This window comes from Seriola dumerili, unplaced genomic scaffold, assembly GCF_002260705.1.
Source record: "Seriola dumerili isolate Sdu_G_001 unplaced genomic scaffold, Sdu_1.0 BDQW01000011.1, whole genome shotgun sequence".
NCBI classification, from domain to species: domain Eukaryota; kingdom Metazoa; phylum Chordata; class Actinopteri; order Carangiformes; family Carangidae; genus Seriola; species Seriola dumerili.
Genome location: NW_019174266.1, coordinates 6,463,129 through 6,487,746, shown reverse-complemented (window position 1 = coordinate 6,487,746; position 24,618 = coordinate 6,463,129). Strand labels below are relative to the sequence as shown.

Genomic DNA, 24,618 nt, shown 5'->3' with positions numbered 1-24,618 from the left:
TTAATGTACTATAGATTACAAGCCTTTTCATGATGACATTTAATTTTAACTCATATTTAATATGCTTTTTTTTTTAATTTTATAGTAGGTGCAGAACCATCAGATAGGAGAAGACTTTCAATCAAACAAAGTGTTCCTCTGCAGTCCCTTTTGCTAAAGTCGAATACAAGCAGCGGGAAATTAAACCCCTTCATTTTGTTAAGAGCCTCACTTTGGGACCTGGAGTCCACTGGAAACTGAGGCTAATAACAGCTGCAGAATCATCCTCAAGAGATGTAAACCTACATCTAATTGGCGATACACTGATCTCATGAAAGCAAAGCAGTCATAAAACCGGCCCTTTGTTTATGTGCCTAATTGTTTGCTATTTTAATAACGGGTGCTATTGACTGGGCAGTGGAAGATCTACAACCATGACGCAGGTCGTGTGTGACGCACGGAATGGGTGGATTTTCTGCTCAAACGCTGCAAAAAAAATAATGCAGCTCTGCATTTTGTTTATTCTACTGCACACTTGGCAGTGTTGTGGGTTAACAATAAGCAAACGATTTAAAATAATTGCAATGCAATCGCACTTGATATTTCTGAAAGAATAGATAGTTGAAAATGTTCAATCCAAACAACTCTTCTTGTTTTATCTTAATTAATTAATTTTTTGGCAATAGAAATATATACAACGTTTTAGTAGCTTTAATATATTGTTTCCCCTGATTAACAATGGAAATATAACATTTTAGGACTCAACAACCTCTGAACTGTCTTGGTAACATGGTCACTTTTTGCAGTGTTCTCCTCCTCCTGCTCCTCCTCCTCCTCCTCTGTAACGACAGAGGGGGCAGGTCTTGTTGTAAAGGGCTCTATTACTGCCTTGGCAGGTGATGCTGTAGCTCACAAGGGGCTTGAAGAGCCTCACTGCTTATCTCGTTATACTTATAGAGAGGTGACCTGGTTTCAGCACCGCGGCTCGTCAACAGCTCCACTGCACAGCGGAGATTTGGCCAACCCATCCCCGCCCGGTGCGTCTGACAGAGCGGGTACCTAAGGTGCACTCTCCGCGGCAGTTTCAGCGCCGGCGGACGGCTGGAGCGGAGCGGAGCTGTCCACACATTCAGCACTTTTCTCCTGGAGGAGAGAACCAGACCACGGGGAGAGATCTTTCTCCTGGACACTCCGACAAAGCTTATTTCAGGATGGCGTCTAAATACGTTGGCCTTTTCGTCCTTTTCCAGCTTCTAGCCCTGAATGTAGTGAGCCAGATATCTGCCTTCCCCACACCTACAGCTTCAACGGATGGTGAGTTGGCCATCGGCTCTAACCGTGTGATAATAGCAATCTTGTTCTGGAAAGCTATTTTTGCAAGAATTCTGTAGAAATGTTAGAGGAAACTGTTACCGGAGGCAGTCAGTGATTACAGAGGAGATTTTACAAACGCCACAAAGTGTAATAAGATCTTAAAAGTCTATTCAGCGCACATGGTGCCTGAAAAAAAAGGAAACGGGACTACTACCAGGTTCAAAATCTAATCATTGACAAACATCCAGAATCTATGAATTTCTGCAGAGATAGTAGATATATTGTCAGTTAAAGGCATTTTATTGGATTTTTTATAATGAATTGTTAACTGTTCCAGGATCTCCAATTGAAATTCAGTTGACTGAAAAAAAAAAAAGGAAAAGAAAAAGAAATGAAAAGCAAATACAATATCCTACAAAGTTTAGCTCCAGCTCAGCAGTGACTGGCCTGGACGCCTAGGCCGCTTGTGATCTATTTTCGCCGCAGTTTAATCTTTTGTTTGATAATCCGATTAAGCTCTGCCTTTGCCGTGGTGAGCTAGGAGAGCAGAAACGATCACATGGAACTCTGAAAGCTAAAAATGCATTAAATGACAATGAACAAAAAATAATGAATCAAAATTGTAACAGTTTTTGATAGAAGTAGATTATCATCAGAGATTTATTTCAAAGCCTTTTTATATAAGTGCAGTTTACACTTGTAACCTACAACACCTGGGTAGTTTAGTAATTGCATGCATTTTTTTCTGTTGCAGATAAAACTGTGTACAATAGACAGTTGACAGAAGAGAGACCACTACAAGAGCAGGTAAGCCCTTCTGTCTCTATGTCCCACAGTTAGTTTTCTCATCCAATATCCGGCCAAATGGGCTTTATGGTCACTTGTCAAACAACCTAGGTATTAGCCCGGCAAACATTATTAATCAGAGCTAATATCCTGGGTGGAAATGATTTGTTTAATGTTTGTCATTTCCCCAGATCGCTGAGGCAGACAGCGTGAAGGCTGCAGTCCAGTCAGCTGGTAAGAGGAAACTTTATTCCCAATCAATTAATGACTTTACTTCCGCCTGCTGAGTGGATTCATGTTGCAGCACTTCCAGTAAAACAGGTTTCATCTGTACTGAGAAATAAAAACTATTAGAACCACATTTATGCGAGAGGAGTTCATCCTGACCATTTGTGTTTCCCCCCGGTATGATCATTTTGTTTCTGCTTCCTTTCAGAGAGCAGACGTCCTGCTGCCGCCAAGGACACAGAGCCAGAGCAGGACAGTGATGACTTGACTGTGCTCAAGTCGCTGGCTGAGGGCCAGAAATCAAAGGGGAACGCTGAAGTACCAGTCAAGAAGGAGGATCAGTACGTCCCTGATGAATCAGATTCCACCAAGAGCCGACGTCTGGCTGAGGACTACGACTCCACCAAGAACGGGATGGACGACGGCAAGTACCAGGGTACGCACACCTGTCACCATGCACCTTGGTCTAACAGGCCCTGTCCTGGCATTGTTGGCAAAGGTACAGTGGGTTAGCCACTGACCTCTGTGTTGGGTCTGAGTCATTCTGCGTGTTTGACCTTTTCCCCTATCACCAAGGGCAGGCCTCATGCCGCATGCTCCTGTCTATCACTGGCAGGACACCAGGCAGACATTTTAAGAAAGAGTAGGCAGAGAAAACACGTGCGGGTGATGGGGATAAGCAGAGACGGATAGAAAGATTCAAAGAAAGAACACGTGCATGCCAGAGAGAAAGATTATCTTCTCCCTCTCAGACACTGCGGTCGTGAAAGCATACGCTAGCCCACTGTGTCTCTATACAGGAGGCTTGTAAATGCATGGGATTGGATTTTTGACACAAATATCATCTCCATCTCATATGGGAAAATGTATGAAAAGTACAATGGTAAAGATGCAGTCAAAAATGTTATTATCATATGTGGCCAATTTTTTGTTATGTTCCCCCAATATCCTACTGTCACTCTTTTTGGCCCCAGTACAGTCCTTCAATTAGCCTTGATTTCATATTTGTGAGTTCATTTAAAACACATTTATATGTTGGACATCTAAGTAGATTTTTTACACACAATAGATTTCATTAACACACATTTCACTGTATATGCATGTAATTTGATATTCACTCCGATCATCAGCATAGAGCCTCTGAGGTGAGGTGACTCAGACGCAAAGAGCTGAGTGCTACACTTAATCGATTCACGCGGTCAGGCCGGCAATGACAAGCAGCTCGTCAGGTTACTCGACATCTAAATTTGGCGAGCGCAGCCTGGGTTTCATGTCTTATTTCCTGTGAGGGAGATAGAAATAGGCCCATTTTTTTCAAGGTAAAGTACATCACTGATGATTCAACCTGCCAATACAGGCAAAAGTATTTATTTATATGGTGTGTGTGGATTGTGTGAAGCAGCGGAGGGGGGTGTTATGTAAGAGTCAAGCTGTAACAACTGCACATTTGTACTTAGTAATGCAGATAGAGATATGTGGAATGTGAGGACTGGATCGCAGAGGAGAGGACGGATCATTTATTACTGAAAAATCCTCTAAAAAAAATCCTCTAAACAAACCTCCAGGTTCAACATTTATGGTACAGTAGAGAGACAGAGAAGGAGTCGAAAAGATGGATCCATGAAATCTTCTACAGATTTTGTTCTGTTTGATTGTTGGAAATTCAGAAAAGTAAGAAAAGAAAATACTCAGGAATAGTATCAATTTGATCAGTCACCCCCCCCCCCCCCCCCCACACACACACACACACACACACAGGTAAAGAGCAATCTTTAGAAAGTTTGATAACATGTTTGTTGTCGCCTCTTAGATGACCCAGAGAGCTTCCGTCAGGTGGACGGCACTCCGCTCACAGCAGAGGACATCGTCCAGAAGATTGCAAACAAGATCTACGAGGAGGATGACAGAGGGGTGTTCGACAGGATCGTCTCCAAACTGCTCAAACTGGGGCTGGTAGGTTGTGAGTTTTGTATTCTTTGTACCCTGCCGTGCGATCGACAGAGTACGCAGTATGACACTTTCTCAATAGGAACCCTTCCTCTTTCCCTCTCTCTCCCTCTCTGCACTCCCAGAGATGTGTGAATTGTGCTTTTTTTCCCCATGTTTTTGGTTGTGAATTACTTTTTTGACACTCAATAAGTAGTTTGGCGGAGTCCAAATGGCTCCCTGAGGTGAATCTCTCAGTGACAGTGATACATGGAGGTTTACAGTCAATACATGTTGTTCTGTTCTCCCACATCTTGGTGTTACACACGACTCTTCACACACACTTTCTCTTTGTCTTTCTGTAGATCACTGATAGTCAGGCAGATACTCTGGAGTACCAGGTGGCCGAGGCTCTCCAGGATCTCATCACCAAAAACGCCAAGAACAACGAGATTGAGGACCTTGAGACCAACGACCGAGACACCGGGGGAGAGCAGGACGACCAGGGCTCAGACGCAAACACGGTAAAACCTGCAAAGCAGTGATGGTAATGATAATAGTCATAACAATAAGGATGAAAACAACGACAACAACAAATACTCTGGCATTTCCAGGACACATGGGAGCCACCCAGGCGCCGCTACAACGAAGACGAGGAGGATGAGGAAGAAGATGACGACGTGATTGAGGACGAGGTGGACAGGGATGCTGAAGAAGACGGGGGCGACGCAGCAGACAACACCTGGGACAAAGATACAGAGGAAGGCAACGAGGTGAGCCCGGAGGACGGGCTCCAGGACCTGCAGTACTTCCCCAACTTCTACCGTCTGCTCAGGAGCCTCAACTCAGGTAAAAACACAAACACACACCCCCCACCCCCTGAGGCTGCTGTGACATTTTTAGACCGGAGCCACAAAAATCATTGCCTCCCAGCATCATCCGTCCGAAGATAGAGATGAAGAATAGGACTAGATAGCTGTTGTTGTTATGACAATATTGTTCTCAAGGATGAGTCAATGCTTGTTTTGTCCTCCTTTTGTTTCCTCCAACATATGTTCCTCGGAAGTGCAGATGAAACACACACACACACACGCACACACACATAACCAATTATTTATAATCCTGTCGTCATGAACCCCACAGTCAAACACCATGTGGTAACATTAACACCATGGTAACCAATTACCACTAAACAAACCATCAATGATAGATGCTCATTTTGAGTCTGTCTTGCGGTTTGTTGTTGCAGATCAAGACACTCAGGAGAGGGAGACGCTGATCACCATCATGAAGACGCTGATTGACTTTGTGAAGATGATGGTGAAGTACGGCACCATCACGCCAGAGGAGGGAGTGTCCTATCTTGGTAAGATATAACACATTACCAGCACTGTTTATTTATAGTTGCGGACATTCAGTGCCAGAACATGAGACACAGAGACCACAGTCCATTTGTGGTAAATAATATTATGTAGCATTGACCGATAATATTGGCATTCTTGAAATAGCAGTTTGAAAAAATAATCTTAACTCAAGGTCGATTTATTCCAAATCTTCCAATTATACTTCATGGTCCTGATGTGGTTGAAAAGTTGAAGAAAAAGTCCCATAAAGCAGCTGGTGTTGTAACCTTTGACCTCAGATTACTTTATCAAATAATCTATGGCCTCGTGTCATGTTTATATGATCATATTATGTTATTGTTTCACAAAATGATGTCGTCTGAAGTGACAGTTTGTGAATAAACTAACAAAAAGCGTCACTGAGGTTTGTGTTTAAAATTTCCAAAAGATTTTTCCTGATGTAATACATCACAGCAGAACACAGCTGATTGAACAGCCCATGTATGTGAGGCCAACAGGTGGATGAAAGATTTCAAATTTAAGTTTCAATCCCTCTGTTGCATTAGCCAAACAGTGTGGATACATGTCTCTGTCTCTGTGTGTTTTTGATTAGGGTCTGTGTGTTCAGCCGAGCTAATGCTTCCTTCAATCGGTGCAGTGGAGTGTGAAGCCTGCACAGACAGATTAGTGTCAGGGGCACCCTACGTAACCGGGCTGGTTTTTATGGCCAGCCATCACATCAGCATTCAGTAGAAAGGTCAGGAACCTGTAAGGGACAGCTGTCATCACCAACATCTCACCAACATTCAAATGACATTTAGTCCCAGACTTTTCATAAACGGGAGGGCATTTATTTGTGTAATAATAATAATGACATATTTATGATAATGATATATTAGCTATTTGTAATAACTGTCATTATTTTCATTATTGATTAATTTGAACTGCTTCTTTTTTTTTTTCGATTCAACAGTCCAGAATGGAAACCTCCACATTTGAGAAACTTAAAACAAAAAATGTTTGGTATTTTTGTTTTATAGATGACTTATTTCTGTTAACTAGTCTTACCACAGATCAGAAATATAATAAGAATAGATTTACAATCCCACTATAAAGGCCATAATCAAGTATTAGCTGTACAAACTGTAGAGGGATTAATCAATACTCCTTCAATGACCCCTCGCAGCAGCTGGCTACTGTTGTTTCTGATACCTCCGAGCAAATGACCACTGCTGACATTACACACGGGAACTAAACAAGCATATACCATTACACAAGATGTGAGTTTCCTAGGCAACCCCATTGGCCTTATGGTAGTACAGGTTGTGAGGAGATAATAGGACGGACGGAACACCATTGCCTAGCAACATGTTAATGCCCCCCCCCAAACTCCACCCCCAACTGGCTGATGCTCCGATGAGTCACCCAGGTACACAACTGAATACTCACAGCTGTCAATCAACGGTAATCTGCCTGAGGGTGATGCAGGCCTCAAGATAAAGAGAGAGGGATGGGGGGTGGGGGCAGTGGGAGAGGATGAAACAATGGGCTTCCACTGTGCTACAGGTGGGAGGGGGCAGCTTGAATAGACAGAGAGAGCACAAGGGAAAAGTGAGATGGTTAGATAATAAGAAATAAGAGGCTGTTAGAGCAAATGTAGATAAGAGATGAAATTGTAGGGCTCCTTCCTGTTCCTGTTATATCTTTGATGCTCTTGTCTCTTAAAGTCCAGATATCTAAAATTCTGTCATGCAAAACTCCCTCTAAAAAACTCTAACTTGTCATCACATTTTCTCCTCTTAATAGTCTTTGACTTTTCACAGAGGTGCTCTTGTTCCAGCGATGCATAAAGTAAATGACGAAATTTCCCAAATATTCAGATGATCAGATCATCCAGAATATTAATGCACCTAGTAGCTTCTCAGGAACTTCAGTAACACTTTACTATAATACTTTACTTGCTTAATACAAGTAACATTTATGAGTATGAATATTAAATAAATAGTTAAGAACCCACTATAATGCGCTTGTTAGCATATATAAATGTGAATTAATGTATTTGTGAGGCACACATACGTGGAGGCCGGTATATGAGGTATACTCATAGGAGAACTTAATGACAAATTCTGTACATTGATAAACACATCGATTTCATTATAGCTGTGTTCGACGACATTCAAGTGTGTTTAAATAGTGCCTCTAAATGCTAAACGAGAGGATGAAATTTCAGCTGATCTCTGGGTTGTTTGTATCTCCCGAACATCTGCTTCCACATAATGTTTAACCCTTCACTAATCCAGGGAGGACTAGTTGTCATTTAACTCCCATATGATCTGTTTGTGTCATTCCCTGACTGATTCGGGGTCTTTCATATTTTCTAATCCCTTTGTGAAAACATAATAATAGCCCACCCCCTGTGCTAGTTGTGGTAACACACCCTGAACAGATAAATGTGGTAGTTTTTGTTATACATTTGGCATCCTGGCTTTAATTTTTTATCATAAAAGGTAACTCTTGTGTGTGCCGTTCTAGAGGTGATGCTACAAATCTTGAGTTTAGATACACCTGAATCTAGAGCAGGGAAAATAGTGGAGTGGTTTTGCTGTTTATTTTTCTTTAATATCCAGTTTGCAATGCATAAATAAATTATTGAAAATTATAGCGGAAAATAAAACAAGGCTTTGTTTATCACTGTCGTCATACTCTTAAACCTACTTTCCATTAATTAGTTGGAACCCTTTTTGTAATGATAATCACCCTCTGAGTCACACAGGAACACGAGGCTCAAGATGTTTTCATTCATCATCTGTAGAGTGAACTGATGACAAAATGTTTAATCAAGTCTAAATCTAAATGTGTGGCCTGTTTAACTCGCCTGCAGAGAACCTGGATGCTATGATAGCCATGCAGACCAAGAACAAGCTGGGCAAGTCTCTCGGGCCGCCTGACTTCGCTGGACTCACCGGTAAACGGCTTCACAAATTATCCTCCAAACATGTCAAATAAAACCTTGTTATTCTATTTGACATGGTCAGATGTGACTGGTACATTAGACTCTGTGGACCTACACAGGCTTAACTGCTGTTGTTTCTACTCATGGGAATGATTTAATTAATAAAACAAACTTGGTGAGCAGTGTCATATCCAGAACCTTTTCTTAAGATTATGTTTTGGGCATTTTCACCCTTATTAGAGAGGACGGTGTAGTAACACTCTCAGATGTTTCCATTAAGTATAAGGCTACAGCCAGCAACCAGTTAGCTTAGCTCAGCATAATGACTGAAAACAGGGGGAAACAGCTAGCTCATTACAGCTCAACACTCATTGTAACTGTGAAAATGGCAATTCGTGTGTTCAATGAGGGTTATGTTCCATTTGTACTTTTCAGTTTTTTGTACAAATTGAACAAATAATACGTAATTTGTTGATTAGACTAGCCAGAAAACGAAAAAGCGTATTTCTCGAAATGCCGAATTACTGCTGTAAGCATCTCTTAACTGAGAAAGTGAGCAGCATTTTAAAGCTCCATGTATGTTTTATTTTTGTGCTGTATAGGGAAAAACCTGGATGAGGATGATAACACCAAGGCTGAGGCCGCCAAGATGCAGAAGGAATATGAGAACCTGAAAGACTCAACCAAGGAGCAGCCATCAGCTGAGACCAGTCAGTCCACTACCCAATCCTGACGACCAGAGGAAACATGAATAGCTTTTTGTTTAGTGATTTGTTCATTTGCTAAAATAGTTTGATACAATTTTAAGAGTTGGCCCCTCAAAAATGATAAACTATGTGCCTTGTAAATTGCATGACTTTTGTTTTTTGTTGTTATTGTTTTTGGCATTATGGTTTTATTGGGGTTTTTTTTTTTGTGTGTGTGTGTGTGTGTGTGTTTGTGAAATGTCTCAAATAAATTCCAAATTCTCAAATATAGCAAATACTCCACCTCAGTGAAAGGTCTCATTATAGATCTTTTGTTTTCACTCGCCAGGGCTGACAGGAAATAAACAACACCGTGTAGTCCAGGTCAATAATAGTTAAATCCCTGTTTGTCCCCAAACTAGGCCAGTCCAGCAAAACAGGAAAGCTTGCTGTTTTCTGTTCATCAGTCTAATCCACACAGATACACACACAGACACGCATAAATACGAAAGGCAAAATGAAACATAGAGCAGCATTCCCACCAGAACCATCCTTTCAGCAGGAAATGAAATAAATCCTGAGTAATGTCAACTGAACAGTGTCATCTGTGTGTTAACAGGCTGCACTGTGTTGCGTAATATCTTTTTTTTTTTTAAATGGTATAATCCAAATTTAATCTGTGGTTAAGCAACAGTCTAATCTTGATTGGTGGTTAATATAAATTTGAATCTCAAAGTTAGCCAGATCCTGGCTGGAGGCGTTTTCCCATTGCAACTGAAATGTAAAAAAATAATGGATAAGTCTTGCTGCAGGAAAATTTAGTGGTGTAAGTAATTGATAAGTCTAAGGTAGCACCGTCTTACTGTTTAGTGGAAACTAGGCTCCTCTGAGTGCTAATGAACTAGAGAAGAAGTAAAGAAAAACTTTAGTTCAGTTGTTGACTGTTTTTCTAATACATAATAGAAGATGATTCTCATGTCTCCTTTTCTCTGTTACTTCCTTCTCTTCACTTCAGATGGGCCCGGCAAATCAGAGACTTATCTGGAGGCCATCAGGAAGAACATTGAGTGGCTGAAGAAACACAACAAAGAAGAAGGCAAAGATGGTGAGGCACACGCCCTTACTAAAAATAATAGATGAGAGAGACCAAATACAGACCTGAATTTTGTGTGTCTGCTGAATGATCACTGTGCACAGGGGATCAGTAATGTGATATGTGGGGAGACTAACATTTCCATTTGAAGTAGTTACTCTAAACTGCTCTCCCCTCTCCAATCTTTACTGAGTTCTAAGAGCCAGAGCAAGAAAACATCCTCATTTGCAAACCCTCATCTCCTTCAGTGAACTGTGGTGGGTCACAGACAGGCCTGACATGACGCACTTGAGAACAGAAAATTTGAAGGCTCTTTTGTTAGCCTCAATTTGCAATTAAAATGAGCGTGGGATACCAGGATAGATGCTTCACTCCAGATCTCATGAATATGGATAATTCTTGATGAGTCCTGTCCTAATTACTCGTGATACAGCTGCCTTGTTCAGAGAAATAAAGGCCTGTTGATTTATTCACGCCTACCTGTTCCTCGACATTTATGTGCAATTGGGCATGTTTTCATGTGCACGTGTGTGACTGTGTGTGTGAAAAGAAGATATAGTCATAGATATGGAACCTGGTCCATTATTAGCACTTCTATCACAAATACACAAAAAGTCCATGATAAGATCATCGTGTCTTTGTCATCAATGTCTGCTCATGTCTCAAGATTTATAGTATTTGTCAGAGTGTGTTTATATTTCCAGCCTTGCCCATACTGTAAATGTCAGCATTCAGTATATGACCCATAAACTGCAATGGCCTGCAGAGCTGTGAAAACTGGCAGTGTCACACACACAACAGTGAGCTTGTCTACCAGGAGAAGCCTGCTGTTGGGCTCTGCACTGTGTAAAATCAATGCCCAGTGGTGCTTAATTGAGCAGAGGAGAATGAAATGTTAATGAGTTCTCACTATTCAGGCCATCCGTCCAATGGTGATGATCACAGTAGGACATCTCAGACAAAAAAAAAAACCCCAGAGTTCTAGCTCCGTGAGGTTTATATTTACTGTCAATGTTCACTGGCCCGATCTAATCTGAGCCGATCAATAGGCGAATCAGCCTCAAGTGAGTCAGGAAAAACTATCCAAAAGCAGAGGGATTACAGATAATAATAATAATAATAATAAACAAAGTCGACCCAGATTCTTCTGTGCATCTTAAATAAAGAAGAAAGAAAGACAGAAAAAAATCAGGTTATAGTGCTGCAGATTGGAGGCGAGCAGAGGGGCCAGAGCAGCAGGGAAGTTTTGTTTGGTGCTCATCTCCGGCCCGGCTCTATATAGGACACCTCATTAGCATTCTAGTGTGTAGTAGTGGTTGTCAGGGACAACAGGAGCCTCCCCGCCTGCCTGTCAGTTATCTGGGCAGAGGAGACAGATAATGGTGTCAGAACAGACACACACACTCAGAGTCAAAATGTGCCCCCGAAAATTACCCAATTTTCCCATAGCGGGATTCAGTAAATGACTAAAATGATTCCCCATCATTACCTATTTTTCTAACACACCTTGTACCATATTAAACTGCTTTCTAAATCTCTCTTCATCCTTGTTCTCTCTATATTGTTCTCTCTCTTCAGAGAAAGTACAGCTGGAGGAGAACAAAAGCCTTTTCAACCAAAAAAATAGTGTCATAGTAACAGAATAGGCGACGGGCCATTTATTGTGTTTACTCTACCAGAAGCACCCATTAGGACAATCTCTGCAGACTCTCTCTGTGTGTTTGTTTAAATGTTCCCATATATATGCGTGTGTGTGTATGTGTGTTTACGCCTACACACTGCACAGATTAGCCAAAGGAGCAGATGGACGTAGAGGCAATATCCTGGTTTTGGCTCTTGGTTCCTCACAGCCAAGATTGAGAGAAGCAGTGCGGTCTCTAATCACATTCTCTTAATCCCTCACACACGTCATGTTTGTCATCGGAAAAAAAGCGACTGCATTTTGAGGCAATGCAATAAAAGCTATAAAATGTCATTAGGAAGGTGCAGAGGTTGTTGTGTGACTTCTCGGCTGTCCTCTATCCTTCTGTTCCTCCTTTATTCTGAGTCAGTTAGAACAGTGGTGCGGCAGCTTGTTTGCCTGCACGCTGAAACTCATTTGTTACCGTGATGGATAGGACAGAGTTAGATTATGTCCATCTCTAAATATAGCCACATCGTACTGTGACGTGATGGTACTGACTTGTCTGGAGCACGATGAATACAAATGGTGCTTCAAAAAAAAGGTTAATATAGTTTTTAAAGGTGTATCGAGCTCTTTTACTAAATGAAATAACCTGGTTTGATGTTGGGAATTACTACCAGAAACTAATAACACTGAAACTGAATTGAATATAAGGGATGATTTCATTATAAGAAGTATAATTTGATTTGATTTGAATTGTTTTTCATTGTGTGATATTTTGACCTTCTGATTTCATGCTTGTATGTGGTATCTTCTTAACCCCACACAAACATGCTAACTCTGACCTTAATCCAGTGTGATAATGACTGACCGTACCAGATTACAGCTTGTTTGGGTGTGCCGTTTTAAGGAGACGGTGCTGTAAGATTCTGATGTCTGATCTATCCTGCCAAACACCGTGGCCTCATGATCTTCCTCCTCTTTCCGGTTTATAAACCTTTCATCCGTCGTGTCTGATTTTCCAGATTATGACCTGTCCAAGCTGAAGGACTTCATGGACCAGCAGGTGGACTCCTACATCGAGAAGGGCATCATCGCCAAGGACGAAGGCGACACCATCAAGAGGATCTACAGCAGCCTGTAACGCTACCATCTATCCTCCAACCCACCTCTGGCTTAAAACACAGGACTGAATTTGACACTAAGATCTCCAACAAAACCCTGACTACTTACAGTTATTTCCCATGGCATGGTAAAGTATATACTGTGTATTCAAAACTACCTGCTTAAGGGAACTTGTTCACCCTGCCAGACATTCCCAACATGTATCAAGAAAAGGGATTTAATAATACTATCAACAAAACAGTAGTTATTCCTTACAGCTCCCTTAACTGATTATATTTGCACGCCGAGATCGCAGAGTAATAATCTCTAGACTTATTGAGAGAAATCTAAATATTTTATGTAACAAACTCACACACAAGCATTTACTCCAACCCAACTCCTGTGAGAAATGAATGTTATGAGAGTATTATGCTGTAGCTTTGTCATCAACTACTGTTTTCAAAACATTTTTTTTTTTTTGCAACAAAATACACATATATCAAATCGTACTCATTATGTGTAACCTGTCTTAGCCTATTATCTTTTATTTTTTTTCCAGTATATATGTAAGATCTTAATGTATTCTTGCTTTTTATTTACCAAAAATATATTTGTTGTGTATCATGTCAGTGCCCTCCGTACTCCTATGTTCTCTTCTTCTGCTGTAATTCTTGGGGCCCACTAGGGGGAGATGTCTGTATCATCTACTCTGCATGTCTCTGTGAGTTCAACATTTACATCTCTGTAGAGACGCAAGATGAAGTATTTTTAAATGTAAATATTTGTGATTTTTTCCTAATATGTAAAAGCAATTAAAACATTGCCTTTTCTTTACTTGTGTGCTCAACTGTGATAATGAAGCAGCACTGACACCCACAGGATGCTCACAAGAACCTGCACCGCTGTGGTGAAAACACTTGACATCTTCGTGTCTGGTTTAAATACGTATTTATTCTCCCCAAATAAAACCAAATAGAATTTAAAAGCACAATAAAACAGCCGTTACAGACAGTTCTCCACACACATAAATAATGCATTCACACTTCAAAAAATAGAGCAGTCCCTTCAGTTCCCAAAGAAAAAAAAAAAAAAAAGCTTCTATGAGGCAAATGGAGCAAAGGCTTGAGTCCATCCACCGCCTCTGTTCGGGGGTGTGTGCTCATACAGGGTAAACACTGATGAGGAAGGCCTGAATATGCTTCCCAATGATGCTATTCTAGGAGGGGATTGAGCACATCAGAAGCGGTTAGCAAGTCTAACAAGCTAATCCTTCTGGAATTGCTTAGCGCATGTGTATGTGTATGTGTGTGTGTATGTGTGTGTGTACATATGCAGCAGGTGGGTTCTGTACAGCAGCCTCAGAAGCATAAGATGAATGGATGGGCACATGTGCTCTGAGGCTATTAATATCAGATGCCCCTTTGCGCTGTTAAGTCTCCCAATAAAACTGTACAAAACGATAACAATCAAATACATCATAATAATTGCATATCAATAAATAAAAGGCAAACATGACACTTTTGTTCAACATGGTTTGGTAAAAGCAAAAAGGTAAAGGAAAAAAGAAAAGAAGCAAGAACGTTGTGGTAGTGTTTGTTTATGAGTGTGTGTGTGTGTGTGTGTGTGTGTGTGTGTGTGCGTCCAAGACTGGGCTTCAGGTAAACAGACTGGTCTTTTATATCTCCTGGTATGACGTTGTGGGGGCCGTGTAGCTCTCCTCATTGCTCCTGCAAATGAGAAAAGATTTACAACATTAAACATTTCTTGGAAATTTTCCACAGTGGAAAACACATTATTATATAACTGCACACACACACACACACACACGCACGCACGCACAAACACACTCCTTCTCCATATGCTTAACAGGTCACCACAGCGTCTAGGTGAGTGTGTGAATAATGGATGAGGCTAATCAAACAGCCTCGGTCACAGCTGAGGGCGCATCTGGCCAGAAAACAGTCTCTCACTACAACACCACAAAGTCTTACCCATAATAAAGTTTAAAGATTTTTTTTTTTCTTTTAACTGAGCACAATATTAGAAAGGCTACTTCAGAAATGCAAGTCATCACAAGACGAAGCTATTGTCCACGTCCAGTTTAGCTGCCAAGAAATGTTATTAATTAGGGGATGAAATATGGAAAGATCAAAATCAATAGAGGATGCAACGGATGGCTTTACACCATCACTTTGCAGGAGAACCTGAAGAGAGGAGAGAGAACAGTAAAAGTAGGACGCTCAAAGAAAGTTGCTGTACAGCGCTGTATTTTCTCACACATTAGACCTCTGACGGGAAAAACTACCCGCAGGAGCACAGAATCAATCTCTTAAAACGTACAAGAAACCCCTCGTGGAGAAAGCTAATTGGTCCGATAGATTCCAAAGTTATAGATTTCTTTTAGGGATGCAGTGGAGGGCAGACCTCTCTAATCCCACACTACTCAGCTGTTTAGAACCACCCTTAAGTAAATTGTGCATTTTATCTTGCCTTTTAGTTAGTCTGTCGGTCGGCAAGATATCCCTATCTATATCTATATTTACATGAACTTTAGTGGAGAGCCAGGCCTCGGTTCGTGGAACAACCCGTTGAAATTTGGATCTGGCAATTCAGATTTTAGATCTTGTTTAGCAACTGAACGAAACGGAGATTAAGACTTGATTCCACTTCCTAGGGGAATGTGTACAGCATCAAAATAATTTGCCATAATAATTTTTTTTTTTTTAAATAACCCTAATATCCTCATGATCTTTTCTTATTATTATCCTTTATCATCCTTTTGTAACTCCTGATCTGGAAAGTGCTACATAAAGAAAGACAGCAACTGATTACAATAAATGTAAGTGATAGGAATATTGATTTAAGTTTGTGGAAGAAGGTGGCTGACACCTTCAGGCTGAAAAATGTTAACATGTTAACTCATAGTGATATCATAGTTACTGATTTCAAACCATGAGACAAATAAAGATATAGGTCTTCTACAGTAAATGTATCAATCAGCTGCTCCATTAAAACTATTCCCTACGGTTTGGATTTCAGAGGCTTGTGGTTAGTTTCATCCTCGGGGAGAAAGCCAAGCAGGCGTGCGGCCTGTGTTTGCTCTGGGACCGTGTGCAAACAACGACGCGAGCCTCTGTTTGTCTAAACACAGTGCAGCGCCACAGGCCTGCCTTAGATGTGGCTGGAGTCAGACACTGGGCTTAACATAAAGCTTACGCTGGTGGGTAAACAATTAAGGAGACATTAAAAACTTTGTCTTACATATTTACTCAAGGTGCGTGCATCTCTCACACAAAACACAGGCCTATAGTTACTAACAGCAAATGTTAAGCAGTTAGTGGCCGTATCATAAGGAAATACTTGTCACAATACTGTCTTGAAACACTGACGGATAGTATTCACAATATTTAGAAGTATTTGCTGGTGCTAATAAAGATAGTCCTTTAGTTAATGACTGTAAATGTATTGATTTATTTATCTATTTTCTATAAAGGAGTTGAATAATAGATTATATTACATTATAAATTAAAAATCCCAAACTTTTGTTACTCTGTTGTTGCTTTATAGGTATACGATATGATATGAACTGTTAATGTATTCTGTAGCTGTACATTAATGAGGTAAGAAAGACCCTCCTTATTTTTTCTGGTTAAATTACCACATGAAACGTGGTTTCAGAGCATCGGTAATAATAGAAATTATGTATAATGGACAGTTCATGCCGGGGTAACTGCCAGTACAATCATCAATTATGTTAGCCTGAGGCCGACAGGAAGGACGTTAACATAAGAGCTGCTCCAGGAGGGCCTGTATCCGCTCTAAAAAAACACAGCAGCACGAGCAGAATACTTTTAGAGAAGTGGATAAACAGTGCATGTGTCTGTACAGGACACTTGCTGCAGTGTGACTCAGTCTTGACTAAACGGATAGTACCGACGAAACCAATTTCTCTCTGAATGGGCGAATGCCAGGTATCCATTACTACCTCACCGTCGAGCAGACGCAAAATAGCTCCTTGTCTCAACATGCAGTGTCAGGGAGACAAGCACAGTCCTGATTCAGCAAGCAAGACCTCCTGCTTTAAATGCCTGACTGTTGCATAACGTAGCATCTGACTAGTACATCAGATCTGGAAACCCCTGATTTGTTCCTGCTGACTGAAACCTCTGACAATGACCTACTGAGCTCAGGAACGAGAGCCAAGGCTCCATTTCCTACATGATCTTAGTCCCCTTGAGAGTCTATGAGCTGAGATCATCTGCTTTTTGGAGAAGGGAGCTGTGAACAGTCACAACAGCACAGTGGCAAAACACTCAAATGTTACCTACAGACGCTGGGCTTCATCATAGAAAATATACAAATGTATCCCGTCAACTAAACCCTGTAAACGTGCAAACAACACTCCTGTTTGGCAGGCAGAAAAACTGACTCAGCATTCGTGATCTTTCAGTGGACAACACCGAACCAAGAAGCAGCTGCTGACAGGTGTCCGTCATTTGAATGAAGCAAAAGTCAGCCGTCACACCCAGAACGAACACCATCTGACTGGATGCCATGCTCAACAAGAACACGTCTGACTGGACCATTAGGGCAGGACAGATCCAGGCCACATACTGGCAGCGAGCGTTCACAGCCTGGTCTCAAAGAGTGTTCTCTTCAACGCACAGAAAAGAAGCAGCAGTTGGCATTTGACTTTTCATCACCTCACCTTACTTCCTCTTCTTTCAGCCTGCGTGCAGCCTGCTTTGACTGTTTGATTTGCAAGTCCAGTCTGTGTAAGAAGTCTTTGGCTGACAGCTCCTCTGGCTGAGGCTGGGGCGGTTTGGAGTCCTCGGGGGGCGGGGAAGGTGCGGGCGAGGGTCCCTCAATATCCTGCGTCACAATACAAGGTGCATCTACCTCCTGGCATGCTGCTTCACCGTCCCCATCTGGGGACTCCAGAGACAGTCCATTAAATATGGAGCGCTTCTCTGACACCACGGGGATGTTGAGGCTGTTCCTCAAGAAGATGCAGTCGTTGCTGAACAGCTTGTTGGCTCTCTTGATTTGCTCCATCTGCCACATCAGGGTGACAACAAAAAGGATAGTGTTAATAATTCTTCTCTGTGATTACCACTGTAACAAGTATCACTTCTGTTTTTGTCACAAAACACGCATGCTATATAAATAGAAAAGTTTTTTTGCTGCTGAAGTTAATTAGGTAGTAATGCATTTAATCAAATTATAACCAACTGACACACAGTGAACCTGAGGGTTTTGAGGCCACTGGGGGTCTGAGGATCTTGGGTCACAGTACAGGTGCCACTTTGCCTGTTTCATAATCCAGCCTTGGCTGGAGACTTATGCGTGCAGACTTGATAAACCTTCCACCCTGGCTCACCTGTCCGGACTGCTTTGACTTTGAAATTTGTGAACAGGAGCAGCAACTGGAAGATTTGAGACATCTAAAGGAATATTGTCTGTCGCCTAAACAATAATGCTCCTGCTGCATTTATTGTGAGCTCTCACACCTGCCACCTCTTCTCACTTCAATAGTCATGGAACACGTTGTGAAAACGAAAGTAAAAATCAAGGCAGCCCCCTGCTTCTACTAGGTGATGCGAAATACAGAAAGAATTTGATGGTGAAACTCTAAAGAGCACCGGCTGTCGCAACACCAGAGTATACTGCTCAGAGGCTTTCATAAGGCATTTCTGGCCTTAAGTTTATTTAGGTCCGTTAGTTGACTTTAAAGTTGAATCAAACCATAGTGTGCTGACAGATCAATGAACACAGAAGTACACTTTACTGTTTGCCCATATAGCAAATAGACATGATGTTGTGGGAATCCTCTTGTCAATGAAGAGACTAGTGGTACAGTGAATTACACCTGATTTCTTAATCAGTCAGATATCACTGACAAGGTGAACATCAAGCCCAACTATCACCGCAGTGCTTGTGTGGCAACCTTACCGTAACACCGTATTTGAGAGCAATCCCTTGCAGGGTATCACTGTCTGTAACCCGATGCTCTATGTACTTCTCCCCCAGAGAGGCTGTGACACTGGCTGTGCTACCGTACGAGCGGATCTTGGTCCGGGCCAAGCTTTGGGACAGTTCGCTTTCTGACTCGGAACCGGACCTGGACCGAGGGAAGATGGGCTGGCCAAATCGTCCTCCTCCATCCCGCATCGGCAGGACGGGCGAGAACTCCGCCATCTTCTCTTGAATAAATAAAGAGCCCGGTTGCCTCTGTTTGTTTCAACGCTCCAGTTGACTCGCCGCAGTGAAGTAAATCGCTGGTTTAAGCGGCAGGGAGATTCCCATCCCCGGTCTTGTTCGGCGTGTCAACCCAGGGGATAACAGACATGTTTCGGGGACCACTACCTCACGGCTCGCTTTTGTCATAGATCCCTTACGTTGACGTAAAACCGTACGGAGCGTCAGAACGTCCAGGAGGAACGTCATTAATACAGTTTCCGGTTGCACTTTCAAAATAATTTACGATTTTGATTATAAATCTGCTATATATTAGTTTACATTCCCTGGCCTAGCTTGTCGTAGACTTAAGTTATATTAGCTAAAGTAGCTAATTTTAAACATTGTGTGTAATAATGTTAGCTCAAACTACTTGTTGATCACCAACTAATACAAAACTGGTCCAACTATTTGGACTCAGACTTACGCTGATTATCCAGAGATACTTGCTGTTAATTGCATTGATTTGTAAAATAGCAGTAATTAAAGTAAACAGCCTCATTAGATGGCTACAATGAAAGGTCCTTAGGTCCAAGATTACGTTGGTCTATTAGTTAACCCACTTTTCTTGTGTAACAAAGTAGGTCTGGAGAGATCTTTTCACATTGGGTGGAAACATTCAGCAGGTCTCTGTGACCACTAACCACTGCATGTGACATCTGGAGCCAATGCTGTAAATTCAGGATCACTTTGGATGGAGTCTGTGGGGAACCTGGTTCACAGTCCCATGACCAGCCTTGCAGGAAAATAATGTGTTTTCGTTTATCACCACATGGTAAAACCTGTGAATAAGGGATTTTCCCAAAATGGCATATGAGTGTCATAAAGTCTGCCAAATGAGGAACTGACTGACAGACTGTTTATTCATTAAATGGAGTTTTTCCATATTCCCTGCCATTACACAAACACAACATTCACCTTTATTTTTAGAATGGAAATAAAGAATAAAATTGAAGTGATAGAGTTACAGTAAAAAAAAAAATAAAAAAAAACTTGTACAGAAAATGAAACAGTTTTTTATAGTTATGAAAAAATATATATAATATACAGTATATAATCTTACAATCCATCTGCAGTATCCATATTTCCTCCTTCAAAACCATGTTTCAACCCATATGATAGGGCTTCAAATGCTAAAATAAATACTGGCATGTTCATGTACATAGTTGCTGTATGTTTTCCATTCTGCCTGTACTGTTTTAAATCAGTCTAATTTTGATTTCATTTGTTTAGTTATACCAATAATTACATTTTCAGTTTTCAGCACATTAAGGGTTTCATTTCACTGTCAACAGCCTGAGCAATAACACTGATGACAGCAAACATAAATTACTTTTTCTACAATATGACATGTAAATAAAAATCTCCATTATCTCATCTTTTCTTTGTACATGGTATGATGAAAACCTGTATCTCTTATCATTATCAGATATCAACCTGCAGCTTATGTGGGAGTACTGCATCCTGTGAGGACACTGTAAGCCGAAGAGCAACAGGTCAGTTAATCATTGTAGAAGGATAAATGAAAGCTCATAAATGAACAACAAGATAAATCCAGGTTCAATAACCAAGTTATGTGACAACCAATCTGTGAACTCGTTGTGAAGGGCAGAACTCCTCTCATCATGTATTCACTGCTGGATGGTAGCTGGTGGAAATTTTCAATGCTTCCTGTCCCTGTCATCTTCACACTTGCCATGGTTCATGTTTATTCACAGTCCAAAATGGCAATGAATTTTCTGAAGCTGTTTGTCCTTTTTGGATTGCTGTGTTAGGAAGATAAAGCCATGCAATAACTCACTGATAAAATAAAGTGCTGGCAGTAGAAAGCAATCATGGTACAAGTACTAAGTAATTTTAATGTAGTGTTGTTGAAGGGTAGTAATATGTAGCCTAATTTGACGGAGCATACACAAATTCAACACAAAGACTGCAGGTGCTACTTTAGGATGCCTAGGTTGTACCTGCATGAAATCTAATTTGCTGAGGAACAAATACTGGGGAGCAGCAAGTGGATTCAGGATCCCCGAATGATTAATTTATTCAATTAGTCTCTCTTGGTTATAGATGATCTTGCTGTAAACTCACTGGCTGGCATTTTCTTATGGAAATCAGGTCATTAAACTTATGTAATAGTACAAAGACAGACCAGGAGGAGGGCGCTCAACACATTAATTATACATGATGTTCTCAATGTGAAATGACACTTTTTTTTTAGATTGAACTGCAAATCAGTTCATTATTCATGTTTAATTGCGCCACATGTTTGGTCTTGACTTATCCAGTGCACATGGATACAGCTCTGGTAAAGGTAAGAGGAGGAGAAAAAAATTAAATAAAACACAGTACATAAATTATGCAATCCCCCGCCAAAAAAAATGTTCATTGTTTTGTAAATTCATATCCACAGTGAGCTCCTAGGATCTCCTCAGGAGTCCAAACAACAACAGCAGATTGCATCTGCAGACTGAGGTACAGTAGGAATCAGTTTACTTCACTTGCATCGCCCCACCATCTGCTCCTCTAATAGGCAAAAACAAACAAAGGTAACAAAGGCTGGATGAAAGGGGGCACTGTGAGTCATCTGTCACGACATTACCATGACAACAATCTCTTGAGCTGCTTCCTGATCCAACTGCACCCACAGGTCTTGGGAGAGAGGAGAGAAGGTATTGTAATCAGTGCAATATGGTGTCGCGAGGGACTGAAGTTAATTTTAGTCTGTAATCGTTGGAGGAAAATAAACTGGATTTGACCAAGGGAATTAGATATGAGCGTCTATACATAGGTAGTTTAAAGGTCTATCACAATAAAATGGAAATTATGCATCTACATAAGGTTAATGTCCGGATAATGAGGACACCTACAGGATCTTTTTACAATAATGTATCAGTAAGTTTTTTTTTTCTGACCCCTACTGGACATTTTCTGGTATTGCACCTGTGCCAACCACCAGATGGTGCCAGTTAATAACAAGTAAGTCCTGCAACTTTCTGAAACGCATGAATGAAGTGATAATGGAATGCTTTACAACGTGTTGTACATGTATTTGTCAATGCTGGTATTGTATATTCACATTATAATATATCTGCATTTAAGTGTACACACACTTTGGAAGAATGGGAGCTTCTTTGCTGAAGGGAACTGGTTGGTTTGGTTTGATTTAGTTATTCATTGACCTTGTTCAGGAGGGTTGTTTATCCAAAAACATTTATCACCCTGATGCATTATGAAAGATCATAATCATCGTATAACACTCTTTTAATCTGGATACAAAAAAACTAATTGTTAAAAGTATCCACTCCTTCATGTAATGGTTTTATATAATGGTTTAGAAATCCAAACAGTTCTATGAAGTGTAAACTTTTTTATTGCATCAAGCCCACAAAAAGGATTTCAAGAGCCAGCCATCGTTGATAATTATTTTTCCACTCTGAACAGGGATCCTTCTGGCAGTTTCACTTGGCAGAATGCGTTTGACATTATGAAGCTAATATAACTTACTATTTTTAACACAGGAAGAAAGGAAAATGAATACGACAGTGTTGCTTTGGCTGCCTTGTAATGGAGATGCCTGTTATTCCTGTTAAAGCTGACATTCAGGACAGGATGCACGTTTTATTCATTAAGGCTATTCAGGCCTTATTATTCCTTGAACTCCCTGATTTTAAAGAGCAATAACCCCACTATCACTTTGATATAAACAGTGATCCTTCTGCTTTCCCTAATAGTGACACCAAAGCCAAAAAGTTGCATAGATTCAGGCTTAGAAGGATTAGATCAAACACACACTCACAGATGTTGTATATTTCTTCTCAGCGTCCACTGTTTGCAGTTAGGATGATTACATAACTCAGTCAGGTATGAGGCAGTGTTTGAAGGACACCATAACTTCTCTTGTGGTCCTGCTGTCAGCTCCCACCTTGAAATGGCAAATAATACTTTTACACCTTTGGCTGTTTGTGAATAAAGTAGAGTAAATGTCCTTCCCATTCTCTCCTCTACTATGTAATCTGCAAGCCTTTGTTTACCAAATGCATGAGGTCATGATAGAGACAGACTGCTGAGGGCTTTGTTCAGGACTGGCAGGGCTGACTCATTCTAATGGAAAAGCAACTGCAGGTCTGCAGGTGAACACACCTGTTTTTGAACAAAGCCCCCTTGTGAACGCTGGCAGAGGGAAAGAAGCAGGGGAAGGCCAGAATATGTCAGCACAGACATCTTTGGAGAAGATGAGGGGGCACAAGTTCACATCTGTAAATGTGCTTCTTTTTGCATCACTCCAGTTCATGTGAAGGCAGGTCGACTCTAGTGCTGGAGTCCCATTTCATATTCACTTACTGGCTTTGTAGTTTTTTTTAATCATCAGCTGGTACCTTTGCTTCGCTTTATTTTCTGATAACCTTGTCTTCAAGGATCGCCAGAGATTCCCCCTTTTACTTAAAACCAAACACGACATCCACTTTAGACAGTGCTCTCTGAACCTCAACCTCAAATAAAGACATGGACTAGAAGCTGTTAGTTACAGTCTATTTTTTCCACATGCGGAGGAGTGGTGCTTATTACTAGCCACGGCCTGAGGGAACAGTTGTACAGTACTTACATAAGCATACGACTGTATATTTTACTGTCCCAATCTGATTGTAGGTTTAGATTTTTCCTTTGATTTGATGCCTTCTGGTGTGTTTAACAGACGAGACATAAACCTGCTGTTCTTGCTCTCTCTATTCTCTTAGAGTGGAAACTCTGAAGTCACCCTCCCCCCTCCTCCTCCGACAGCAGCTCACCACAGCACTCTGGCACAGGAAACCCAGAGAGGGATGGAGTCATATGCATTACATCATCTCTCAGGCATGTGGAAACGATCTCAAAAACTGGATCTGATTAAAGGGTGCATATGTGCACCCCCAAAAGGGCCTGTCTATCAGTCATTAAAAATACTGTCCTGGAGATTTGGCAACAGCCAGCTCTAAATCTCCACTCTAAGGATGGCAACGTGAGGCTGTTGCTCAGTCAGTGGACCACGTTGGTCAGACTCAAATATCTCAATGTACAGTACAGACATTCATGGTCCCCAGAGGATGAATTCTACTGACATTGATAATCCACTGACTTTTCCCCTGGCACCACCGTCAGGTTGACATTTTTGGTTTTCAGTCACCAGGTGTGGGCTGGACTGCCATGAAAGTTCACAGTCCCTATGAAGCCTGCTGACTTTGATGATCATCTAACTTTTCCTCTAGTCCCATCATCAGATAAAATGTTTAATTTGTATAATACTTTGGTGTGTGACCAAATACCTGCTAAACTAAAAACATTCCCATCAGCCTCTTTGTTTTTAGTGC

General features: G+C 41.1%; 2 protein-coding genes across 3 annotated transcripts; one reads left to right on the top strand and one right to left on the bottom strand.

Annotated features, from left to right (window-relative positions):
- The first annotated feature begins 894 nt into the window (after positions 1-894).
- scg3 (secretogranin III) lies at positions 895-13,843 on the top strand. Of its 2 annotated transcripts, none has more exons than XM_022748540.1 (12): positions 895-1,293; positions 2,048-2,100; positions 2,271-2,313; positions 2,516-2,743; positions 4,118-4,260; positions 4,599-4,757; positions 4,848-5,082; positions 5,483-5,599; positions 8,458-8,541; positions 9,132-9,239; positions 10,231-10,320; positions 12,958-13,843. In XM_022748540.1, the coding sequence occupies exons 1-12, from the start codon at positions 1,191-1,193 to the stop codon at positions 13,074-13,076; spliced, it is 1,482 nt and encodes a 493-aa protein (XP_022604261.1). In that variant the 5' UTR covers positions 895-1,190; the 3' UTR covers positions 13,077-13,843. The 2 variants fall into 2 exon arrangements, with proteins under 2 accessions (XP_022604261.1, XP_022604270.1); XM_022748549.1 differs by having other exon boundaries at positions 2,516-2,731; positions 12,958-13,076.
- A 137-nt stretch (positions 13,844-13,980) lies between these two features.
- Positions 13,981-19,556, bottom strand: lysmd2 (LysM domain containing 2). The gene is made up of 3 exons (XM_022748979.1): positions 18,989-19,556; positions 17,745-18,091; positions 13,981-14,763 (listed from the first exon to the last, which is right to left on the bottom strand). The coding sequence occupies exons 1-3, from the start codon at positions 19,232-19,234 to the stop codon at positions 14,712-14,714; spliced, it is 645 nt and encodes a 214-aa protein (XP_022604700.1). The 5' UTR covers positions 19,235-19,556; the 3' UTR covers positions 13,981-14,711.
- Between the last annotated feature and the right edge of the window lie 5,062 nt (positions 19,557-24,618).